This window comes from Brachionichthys hirsutus, chromosome 14 (assembly GCF_040956055.1).
Source record: "Brachionichthys hirsutus isolate HB-005 chromosome 14, CSIRO-AGI_Bhir_v1, whole genome shotgun sequence".
Classification (NCBI taxonomy): domain Eukaryota; kingdom Metazoa; phylum Chordata; class Actinopteri; order Lophiiformes; family Brachionichthyidae; genus Brachionichthys; species Brachionichthys hirsutus.
The window spans coordinates 7,148,287-7,160,781 of NC_090910.1; the positions used below are offsets into that span (position 1 = coordinate 7,148,287).

Consider the following 12,495-nt stretch of genomic DNA (forward strand, 5'->3'; position numbering starts at 1 on the left):
AAAATTTATAAAATTCTTCAAATAGCGATTTGTGCAAGAGCGTTAAATTGGCAGTTTTACATTTATATTCCGTAAAGAGTGCGTTGACGTTTCTAAATATTTCAGTCATCTGGACAAACCGATGGAGCATTATTTACCACATCTGTCATTCGTCATGTGCGTGCGTGTGTGTGTGTGTGTGCTGCCCACGTCAGTCTCTATCTCCCCTTTGAAGTCTTTTTTCACAGTAAAGTGTGGTGTAACCTGTTTGTGTTACAGTTGTTTTATTGTGGAAAGGTTACGTCGAATAACACGACATAAAACATCGGTAAACAAAAAGTAAGAAGTCATTACTTCATTATTTACACTTAAATATAAAAATACACGTTTCGTAGTTAATGTTATTATTTTTGCCTGTGTCGCTGTGTTCCTATTTGTTGTTTTCCATTTGTACCTCCGCATATGCCAATTAAAAAAAAAATATTAAAGTTTATACATAAACCATGTCCCTGCGAAGGGTTGAGTTCATAGTGCAAGATTTACCGGTAGTCGCCTGAGTCATTTCTCCCGGATCACCCGCACACATCCGGCTGGTGTAAGAATCTCCACCGTGAATAAGGTCTCTCTCCCGGCCACTCGGTCTCGTCTCCTCCCCTCTAGTCTCGGCCGACATCCAGGCGCAGGAGAGCAGCGAATTAAGTAGCATCTGGTGCGTCACAAATCTGCATGACAACGAGCTGCTATAGTTTTAATTAGAAAGACTTGAAAATGTATGAGTGTTTGTCTTTCATTCAGTAATTATTATATTATTATTATTATTTCACATGACTTTCAATTACGTCCTTGGGATAAAATGAGAAAACATGCATTCATAGAGGCAGTATGTGCACGGCACTTACATTTCAATATATGAGAAACGTCGCTGGCAGAAGATCATGCAAATTCAAAGTGATATACAGTGTTATAAAATGAATTCCTTTAGAATTGTATTTTGTTATGTAGGTGAAGCAAATCCTTTTTCCATGTACTGCTACTACTGTACTGTATTGGTGCTGCTGCTACTAATAATAATTATATTAATTATAATAATAAATGTGAAACTTTAATAATTATATTTAAAGTTTTCGCATCATGGAACCATGTGACATCACTAAAAAACAAAGTCTTAGCTGACCTATAATGCAGAATTCAACCATAACAATCAACTCTCTGCAGGTTCATGTCATTATTTTTGCGATATACGTTTCAGTTAAATTTAAATAGTTTTTAGGCTTAAGTTTCAGTCGACTACAGTCACGTCACAGCCCTTACTCTATTTATGGCAAGTGATCAATGATAAACAGCAAATAGACTCCGCATGTCAAACATATTAATACTGTCACACAGAATACGGGAACAGCAAGCTTTACTGAGAACAGGGTGAGGGTGTCCTAACGCGCAGGGTGTTTGATTGCGCGTAACGCGCTGAGAATGCAGGTCAGCTGACCCATAGCCGCATGGAAGTCAACTGATTAAGTGATTGCGGCGTCTATAGGACACAAATATTTACTGACAAAGAAGCACACGTGCACAGACTCAGATGCACGTACACACAGTCGTGCACGATGATCTCTCGTGACGTGTTTAAACTGCAACTCGCCGCAGTCAGTGAAACAATTTTTGTAGCATTCTGCTGAATCTTGCCAAGATATAAACGTTATTATAATTTTCAAAAATTGGTTCATGTAGAGAACATTTAAATGCCTTCCACGACAGATTGGCGCTGCTGTGTCAGCTCTCAAGAGACATAACCCCAAAAAAGTAGAAATAGTGTTGGTCCACAGCAAGGAGCAGTTCTCAGAGGGAGACATCTCAAAATGTCAACCGGTTTCTCGCCATACACGCGTCGACTATACGACCATGTTACGCGTGAGTTTTGTGGCTATTAATACTCAGAGGTGCAATAATAACAACGTACACACATAGTGCATTTCATCGTACAGTAAATAATCTGTAAATAGGATTAACACTGGATAGAGATGATCATCATCGGTTTTGATTTTGGCCCCATCGCGTGCAGCGGAGGAACTGGCCAGAAGGACAAGAGCATTATGCAGTGAGAATTGAAAAATTAGGCTCTGGGGTGAAACACAAAACCAAATATACGCACAGTAATTCAGACAGTTACCCTATGCTGTATAGCATAATGCGCAGTCACATTGTTTGGACAACGTTATTGTGGTTGGTGGCGTTACTTTCTGTTTTCTAACCTGAGCGCGTTTCTGACCGTGTGCGTGCGCGCGCGCGCGCGTCTTTGCAGATGTCTGAGTGAGTGCGCAAGGGATTGCGACCGTGCACATAACGCATATACTCGCGTTTATATGCCAAGTGAGAAATCATAGTGTGTGTGTGTGCGTGCGTGCGTGCATACACACTGGCTGGGCAAATGTCACGATATAGAATTCCTAAATAATAAAACAGAGCCGGTATATGTTCACTAATCTCTTATACATATTCCCCCAATTGCAGAAGCTACTTGTTGATTTTAATATCAGTCATTATAAACGTGTCTGTTAAGGTAAAACAAAAATAAGAAACATCATGGGATGATGATCTTAATTAGATTATTTAAATTGCTTTGTCTGGTAAATCTTCAGGGAAAAGCAACCGTGACTCCGCAGTTTAAGCAAGGCGGGTCAGGGTTTATGTATCACGGGTAAAAAAAAAAACGGCGATTATTTAACGGGGGCAATCAGTTTAGCGTGATATTACATTCCCAATAATATAACAATTGCGTGCGTAAATTTACAACCTATTATAGTGCTACACCCTGGTTTTCAGCGCGTGCCAAATTATCTGTCACACACACATTAGGGGAGGGTACGTACTTAAAAAAAAACTTTTGAAAATGCTAATAGATAATACATTTATTTAAGTGTGACCAGAAAAAGTAATATTCTGCTATAGGTTTATAGCTGAACAAATATTGTAGGATAACTAGGTCAATCTATCTTCAACCATTAGGGGCAAAAAAAAAAATAGATTATAAAGCTAAAGCCAACAAAAGCAGACGAGTCGATTCCTGAAGGGCAGCGGCCTAAACGCAGAGCAACTCTCTGCGTGCGTAAAAGGCAAATGGCTTTGTTTAAACTGCGCTGCGCTTACATCAAACCGGGTAAAAAAAAAAAAAAATCCGCAATGTGGAGTCATTTTACCAACACCCAGTCGAATCCACTGCGTTTTAATGTAGACTGGAGGGGAATAGCACAATATATTCATATTTACGCATGGCTTAAGTCCTCTGTCGCTATGAACTGTATTTAATTTAATTCAGTCATTAGAATATTAACTTAGTGCTTTATTTAATCAAGCCGCAGAAGTACAATGGTAAACTATTGCTGGCCCTAATTGGGGGGTGTGGAGGCGATGGGGAGGGAATATCCATTTTTATTGCATCACCTGTCAGCGGCGTCCAATGGGCGTCGACTCCTCGGGCATTAATTGATGAAGGTGTCTCCAGACTACAGCGCACCTCCCCTCTCTGTCATTTTATTTGTGGCTCAACCAGTAGCCGGAATAGCAGCTGCATTTTAGCTCTTATTCTGTATCTCTCTCTCTCTCTCTCTCTCTCTCTCTCTCCCTCCCCCTCCCTCCCTCCCTCTCTCTTTTCGCTATTTTATCCCTCTGGCTGAGGCAGTGGTGTACACCTACCCCCTCGTCCTGCATGCCGTCCAGAGGGGAGTGGAGCCGGCAGAGGCAGGTATAGCAGGAGCCCCGGCTCGGTGGACGCATCCGTCGCATTCCTCCACCATGCCGGACCTGGGCTCGAGGAGACGCGCGGATGCTGCCGGCTCACCCAACCTCACAGACTCCATTTAACTCTGCATGTCAAAGTTTGCATTTTCATGACGCAGCAGAAGGAGCGTGGATGGATTATGGCTATATGAGCATGGATGCCTTGAGGTCGCCAATCCGTGTGATTTAGAGGTAACCCCATTTAATGGATTATAAAATAGAGGCGGAATAAAACATGGGAGACCTGCAGTGTGGCTTTGAGGAGATGCAGGGAGTCCGACTGGGATACCTGCTCATCAAAGGCAGGCAGATGTTTGCTTTGTCTCAGGTCTTCACCGACCTGCTGAAGAACATCCCGCGGACTACGGTGCACAAGCGCATGGATTACCTGAAGGTGAAAAAGCATCAGTGCGACCTGGAGGAGCTGAGGAGGCTCAAGGCAATCAACTCTATCGCTTTCCACGCAGCTAAATGCACGCTGATATCGCGGGAGGACGTGGAGGCGCTGTATGTCTCGTGCAAGACGGAGCGGGTGTTGAAGTCCAACAAAAGGAAAGCGAAAGAGATGAGCTCCCTCGGGAACGAGGGCGCGTCCCGGGGGCGCATCCCCGCGCACGGCGAGTCGTGGAAGGAAAAAGTTTGGTTTAGTTTGCAAGGCGTCCCAGAGACTGTCGCTCCTCGTCCCGCCGACTCCGATCTACCTCTATTTTACCACGAACCCCGCGCACGGGAGCTCCGAGCAGCGCCCAGGTCCGATCACGGACACTTTAAAAACTACGAAACAGCGAAAATAACGGGGAACCGCGTCACTCCGAGCCAAAGGCGCGCGTTCTCCCGGTGCGCGCTGAGCCGGCAGCCGGTGGCGTTTCAGTCCGCCATCGCTGCTCAGTCGAGGCTCTCGCGCGCAACCGGCGACCTTCCTCACAAAAGGAAGAGGAGGCGCGATGGGGGCGGCGGCGGCGGCGGCGGCGGGCGCTCCTGGAGCAGGAGCAGACCGGCGCACCACCACCACGCGCCCCCGGTGCTGCTCGTGCAACCCAAATCTCCCGGTAATCACGGGGCGTCTTTTGGCGCGTTCCATCTCAATTCGGATTTTTATCTGGACAACAGACCTCAGCATCATCATCACCATCATCATCATCACCACCACCACGAGCCGGGCTTCCCGGAGAGTTACAGCAGCGACACCGAGTCCAGCAGCTACTCGGACCGGGCCTATCCGGACTCGGACTTTGGGTCCGGCTTCTCCTCCACCACCACCACCACCACCAAGTCCGGCAGCTCGGAGGAGGAAGAGGATGACGAAGATGACACACAGTCGGAGAGTTCAGAGGTCAGTTCAGACGAGGAGGAGAGCTCCTCGGAGTCCGACTCCAGCTCCGTTTCTAGCCGTGTTTCTGTTCAGAGCATCCGGTTCCGACGGGCCCGGGTCGGTTCTGTGACCGCTCCTAAATCACCTTTGGTCCTGCAGCCCACGTTTCACTACGACAAGCAGCAGCTTCTCGGGAATCCACGCAGGATATCAGGCGATGGTGCTGCTTTACAGGCAGATGAAAGACGGCGGAATTGCGCATTTATACCCGCCGAAACTAAGAAGGACGCGCGACCGACGCAGACTCCAGAATTCAACTCGATCTTCGAGGGGGGGAGATTTTTCTCTGATCCCGTGGATGATCTGGCCCCTCAGTCATCGGGCCCCACGCTCAATAAGGTCTTTCACCTCTCCCGCAGGACGCAGGGACGTCCCACCAAGTGTCCCCTGGGACTAAACTCACACTATGACCAGGACAAGCCGCCCAAATGTACAGACAAAAGGGAGACGAAAGCCATCAGCCTAAAACTACCCCCTCCGCTGAAACAAATAAAGACCGAGGCGGAAGATCCTCCTCTGGCCGCAGCCCCCCACCCTGATGGCGGCAGGACAGCCAGGACGCCGCCCTTCAGCCTCCACAGCGTGAAAGTAAAGGTGGAGGAAAGCTGCGATGAATATGAATACCAGTTCCAGGCCGCCGGATTCATTACGCAGGGGGACTGGTTCAACGCCACAGAGAAGAGCCCGGATGTGGCCCCCAGGTCCCCCTGCGGTCCTCAGGAATGCGCACAGGACACCCCTTGTATCGGCGAGGAGGGGGAGCTCGGGAACAAAAACTGCAGGGCTCCGGTGCGAGGGAATAAGACACCCCGAGTTTCCAGGGCGCGCGTAAAGCTAAACGCACCCAGGGTAAAAAAGACTGCCTCCTCCTCCTCCTCCCCCTCCTCTTGTTCTTCTTCTCGTCCCGTGGGCTGTGAGGAAATATCCCCTGACGATTTGCCGAGCAGACGCAAACGCACCAGCGCGGCGTCGCCTCCAAAAGCGGCTTTCAGCCTGATGGCGACTTTCCCGTCCCCTCCGTCGCTTGTTGTTGGCAGCGACGGGGATTTGTGTCCCGCGTACTCCCTGAGGGGCCCCGGGTCTCCCCCTCCGTCCCACCCCGTGTGGAGGTGGCAGCCAGGCGGCCAGATTCTCCCTCCCCCACAGAGAACAAGGAAATACCGAGCTGCGTTTTGACTCGTCCGCGCCGTTGCGCCTCTCCGAACAGTCTTAACGTGAGCTCTGCAGATTGCGCGCAACTTTTTAGATGTTTGTTATCACTATTCTTTCTACCCGTTTCGTGGATTTGTTTACATTCCGCTTTGTTTTCAAGTGTAGTCGAGGACCCCCCCCCCCCACCCAGCCCCAGCCCCAGCCCCAGCCCCAGCAGACGCCCACAGGACTGTGATACAATGCTCGTGGATTCACGATTAAAAACTATCGGTGCTACATTGGGCCCTCTTTATTGTTTCCACATTGACTCTCGGTTTTGTGCTTTTTTTTCTCTCGACCTGTTGGATTGTATGCGCTTCAGTGGTTTGCGCTTTGTCTGGAAGAGGAGTCATTCATTGAGATGAAGGTGCTATTATTATTATTCTGGGACTTAGATAAAGTTTGACTTTGTGAATCACAAAAACAAAATCAGGGTTTCCCATTTTGTGCCACTTGGTATATTTTATATACCAAATATATGGGGTTTCTTTATATCACGCTGACCAGCTTGACCACGTGTGTGTTCAATTCTAGATACTTGCTGAAAATCTCCATTAACTCACGGGTAAGCCTTTACTTGTGGTATGAATTTATTCCCAGTGCGGTTTTGAGGTTAAATCCCATGTGATCTGGTTTTCTTGTTTTCATTTCCTGGTTTGCAAATGCGTGTGATTTGCGGAGACGCAATCCCAGACACAACACAGGCCTTACTGCATGTTCAGACAATCAAAAAAATAAAATAAAAATAAAGAAAAGGCGCAGAGCTTCGTGGCGCGTTTGGTCCCACGACACACACACACACACACACACACGCATTCTCGTCCTCGCTTGTCCGCTTGACGTCCGATTTCTTCTGCCCAGCTTATTTGTGCCTGGAGCAGCGCTGATTTGCGTTTGGACCGCACAAACGAGTTAGAAATCAATGGCCAGAATGCGTTTGCGCTTTGATGCTGTTCGGACGTCTGTCACGTCACGTCCGTATTTTTCTGACCAGCCTGTGAAATGTCTCAGAGATGCTATTAGTTGAGAAAATAAAAATAAAAACAGCAATAGATGAGCTCGATTTGGATGCAGACACAAAAGCCCAACTGCATTAATTTGAATATTATTTGAATATTTAAGGTTCGCGTTTTTAACCATGCAATTTTATAATTAGCAATAGAATATGCAAATATTTTCCAAGCGAGTGTTCAATATTTATTTTTTTGTGGTCAGTCATTTATCATATTATTGGATGTATTTCTACTGAAGACATCAAAATACCATCTTTTAAAACATTTCCCATAGTGTCATCATATTAAAGGATTTTGAATATGGCTTCCCAGTGAATGTAATAGTTACATTTATTCCCTAAATTCAGTTCTCACATTTCTGGAACAGACGTGGTTCAGTTGGCCCCAATATGTTCATAAACCTGTAGATTTCTTTTTTAAATGTCATCTGTTCTAATTGGTAGCTCTGTGCGCCAAAAAGAGGCCCAGGCTGACCACAACAAACCAAAAGCCCGTGAATGACGTCAGCGCCCCACACAAGCACAGCAAAGGGCGCATTCATTCAGAGGATTGTAGAAACTATTTAATGGGTAATTGTAAAAAAAGAGTGAGGGAGAGAGAGAGGGGGGGGGGGGGGGGGGAGCTTCGCCTTAAATCAGCGAGCCATGATTATTAAAGCGCTGCACCGCAACCATGGGCCTTATGTCATAGTTCTTTTTACAGTTATGACACAACGTGGTGCAGGGGGGGGGGGTGTTGCACAAGGTTTGGGGGGGTTCTAGGTTCTAGAACGAAGCTTTCAACCTTTAATCCGCATGTCAAAGGCAGAGGTTGCACCGCAGAAGGAATACCCTACACCCAAAGCTATGCGGGTTCGCCCCCGTGACGCACCAGCCTGTTCTCACAATGCACGACCCTGCAGGGCCGGGGATGCTGGGGGGGCCTCGGCCGTTGAGACAAATACAGTGACGCTATCAGTGAAAACTGCCGTGCAGCAGCGAGGCTGCACTCACTCCCCCCTCTCTTCCCCATTTTCCACTCGCTTTCTAGATACACTTACAATACTTGGTCAGGTTGTTTGTTGTTGTTTTTTTTAACATGGATTTTAAAGTCACTGGTTCTTCATATAAAACGGAATATTTATTTTTGTGAATTTTCTGGGTTTCTTGTTAAACAATTATGTTGTGAGTAGCCTATATATATGTGATATATGTGTGTGTACATATATATGTATATATACATACATATATATATATATATATATGCATACACACACATATATGACAACTGCACTCGAAATGGAAACTTGAATGGTGGATTTCTGAAGCACTTTCACTTTCTTTCTTTTTTTTTAATTATGAAACATTAATTAAACGAGTGAAATGAAACTCTCTTTTCAGTTGGTCACGTGTTTTATTTTATTTTTTAAAGTTTGCTAAATTGGAGAAAGCTTAGCTTTTCGTAAAGAGCGTTATGAAAACAAATGAGCCATTTTTAAAAAACTTTTCTTTTTAATTCTTACACACCGATGCTCTCTGTCTGTATCGTGCGCTACTTTATAAATGTTCCTAGCCTTTCTTCTTTCTCTGTAATTTGAGTAATTTCTTAAATGCGTTTATATATCTCAGGTTAGATAAAGTTTTTTTCTCCTCCTGAGACAAAGAGATGTAATATTTAAAGGAAACAGACCCCAAAATAGATGTACAATCCTGCTTATCTATATTGTGAGTAGTTCAACCTAACAATAGATGACTAATGGTAAATATCCCATAAACCATGCAGCAGGGAATCCCGTTGGGTTGTACGACGGAAGAAGTAGGTCTGCGGAACCTGCAATAATAACATGAGGCAAACCGCAGACATTTAGGCATGCAGCATTCCCAACCGCTGCACACGAGGTGGTGCAGCTTGTATGGGTTTAAATGCATGAAGCAGGGAGAAGAAACCTCTAAACTGGTCTAAACAACTGTAGAATGGGTTTACTAGTGTGCAGCTTTTCTCAGAAGCTTTGACTATATAGACTTGCCCTCCGCTCCGGATGCCCCGTTTGACGTGATGCTTCCTTGATTAATGGGACTCTGCGGTATATAGTCCAGCCCTCGTCCCCGAGGTTGATAAAGGGAGTCGGGCCCGGGAGGCCGTCTCTATGTGTGTCTGGCCCTGGAGCCTGGAGGGGCCACAGAGAGCAGAGACAAGCCATTATGCTGCCGCGGGCGTTCAGGCTTAAATTCCACTGCGGATTGGGAATCAGCAGAGTGTAAACTTCTCCGTAAACTGAAAACACGAAACACAAATGAACGTCCCGCAAACGGAATTTTAATTCATTTAAAAATATATATATCGTGCTTTCTAAATATAGCAGCTAATTGCATTTAATATAATAACTGGCTGGGAATTGGAGTTATGCGTAATCGCGACAGACGCACGCCGCGTTATGGTCAGCACCTTGCATTGATCTCTGACACGGAGATCAGGACGTTTTCATGGCGAATCTCAGCCGTGAAGGATCTCTCACTCGCGGACTTATGAAATTTAGTGGAAAATATTGATGGAAAAAACATTTGTTTAGACGTGTGTGGGGCCTTGGGGAGTATTTGGAGTATTTAATGCTCCAACAATTACTTTTAGCCCCCCCCCCCTTCCTCTCCCCCTCTCTCTATACTTGTGTGCTTGAATTTGTGAGGAAACAGAAGAGCCCAACGGCTCTGCATTACGAAATAGTCTCAAACTTAATACTTAAAAAGCTTTTCTGCAAACTGGTGAAATCTGTTTCCCCGCACATGAAATAAAATAAAAGGAAACTATATGCTGGAATAAATCATGAAGAATCAAGGAGAGGCTCCACGCTGCAGACAGATATAGCTAAATGATGAGAATAAAATATATTCAGTCATTAAATAGAAACACTTTCGGTTCTGGGTCCTTCAAAGCTAATTCATTCTTAAATATTTGTGCATAAGACAAAAAAAAAAAACACAATCAATGTGGTGCATATTTGCTTATGTGATCTCTAGAGAGGCTGTAAATTCAATAGTTACCCAACTGTGTGTGATGTTTATTGAGAGGGGGGGGGGGGGGGGGGGTAACATTTAGGCTTATTCAGGCTTTTGCTATCTCTTCAAAATAAAGATTCAGTCCTTAATCTCAGTGGAACACCGCGTGTGAGCGTGCATGTGTTTAACAGCGAGCAGAGCTTCTGTTGAAGGCGTAAACAAACTTGGAATAAAATGGAACATCTGTGTGAATCACGCCTTTCCCCATTTTAACACAAGCTCCAGAGAGCTGAGACATTAAAATATCGTCATGTTATTCGCTTTGTGTGTCAAAAAATATCGATACTAATGTTTGGATCTTTAAACAAAATAGCCCACTTGTAGATTCGCATGTAATAACTTATATAGAAAAGCACTCCAAGCACTGAGCCAAGGACCCCGGTCCCCTTATATTTTGATTTACAGCAAAAATAATAGCCCTACATTTATTTTATTTTATTTATTTTATTTTAGATTTTTAGATTCCTTGACCATGAAAACAAACATTTAACAATTTGATTAACATTGAAATCATTATTAGTAGAAGTTATTCACAAAAAGCACACTTTCAGTAAAAGTCGTTTCTTCTGGATCTGGATCCGTAGCTGGAGATACAACAAATCCGTTTGTCCACTACTAATTCCACGGTGTCTTGGTAAAGCTCAGCAAAAACAGAACCTCCTTTGTGGAGGTAATGAGAGAGATATTATTGAGTGTCCAAAAAGCAAAATCGTTTTGTTGTGAAAATGGATTGACCTCGAGTTCCACTGGATCTGCCTCCCCAGGTATTAAATATAATCACCAAAATGCAATTTTCTGTTCCAACTTATTCTGAGAATCTCATCAAGATCCGTTTGTAGCCTTTTGCTAAAAGACAAACGGACAGAAACGCATGACCTGCTTGGAGGAGCTAATGCGTAAACGTATAGCGTAATCACGCAGTCGTGATGTAAGCAGAGAGAAACAAAATAAGCGAAACTTTTAAACAAGCCGTCTCCATCAATCAGCATTAAACATTTTAACTGAAGCCACATTTATTAGTCGGACTGCAGCCTCCATCGCTACGTGGGAGAAGAAGGAGGGGGAAGCAGCGCAGCCTCTGCGGGGATCCTCCCGCACGGACACGGGAGCAGCTTCGCTGCTGCAACAGCGTCTCCTCCCCCGCATGAACTGAGAGTGCTGGATGTGATGCCGGGTTAGTAAAAAATAATAATAAAAAAAAAAAAAAAACTGTGTGTTGAACTGTAGCCTGTATTATTATTATTATTATTATTATTATTAGCCCAGAGCATCATGGGAGACTCCATTGGGGGAGGAAGGGGAAAACCAGCCCCCGGTGATGGAGCTCAACTGCATTTGTTAAGGCTTTTCCTGCAGGATCCAGGCAGATGAAGCCTAAAGGTGAAAGGAGCAACTTTTAAAATGCAAATGAACAAGCCCAGTTCGGTGACGGGCATCGAGCTTGTTTAGACTATTAGATTGAGTCACAGGAAGGTATTTATTTATAGGTTCTTATCTCGTGTCATGCATGAGCAACTGCGGTTAATTCATGATATTCGTCTTCAGATCTTCATTAAACAATTATTAATCAGCAGATGAGGCTTTAAAGATTTCTAAAAAACGATTCATTACAAATGAATACAACAAACCTGCTTATCAATGCACGTTGTTTTTACATGGGCACAATTTGTTGTGGTTGAATTTAAAAGTATTTTTTGCATTAACATTGAAAAGTGCAACACATTCCTATAAGAATACGAAGTAAGAATTAAACATAAATTACAGAGCAAGAATGGAATAAATGTGAATTATTCATCTCATTTGTATAAATGTGCTAAAATGTGTGCAGTTTTAGAAGATGACAGGGTTAGGCGACAATTAAAAATTCCCGTCCTTTATATATCAGCCAATTAAAATGTCCTGAAACCTGACAACTAATATCTGGATTTGACTTCCCACGCTATGAGGAGGTTTGAACATGGCCACAAGCACCCGTGACCTTTGACCCCTCATACCAGGAAGGTACACAAACAACGAGAAAAAGCCACAGAACACACAGTCTGCAGAATATACAAACATGGATACATGTATGTAATATATAATATAAAAATGCTAAATATAAATAATCCTCAAATGACAAACACTGAGTTGCATG

General features: G+C 44.5%; 1 protein-coding gene across 1 annotated transcript; it reads left to right on the forward strand.

Annotated features, from left to right (window-relative positions):
- The first annotated feature begins 3,988 nt into the window (after window positions 1–3,988).
- On the forward strand, window positions 3,989–6,301 carry skida1 (SKI/DACH domain containing 1). Its single transcript, XM_068748171.1, has one exon. The coding sequence runs from the start codon at window positions 3,989–3,991 to the stop codon at window positions 6,299–6,301; it is 2,313 nt and encodes a 770-aa protein (XP_068604272.1).
- The last annotated feature ends 6,194 nt before the right edge of the window (window positions 6,302–12,495 follow it).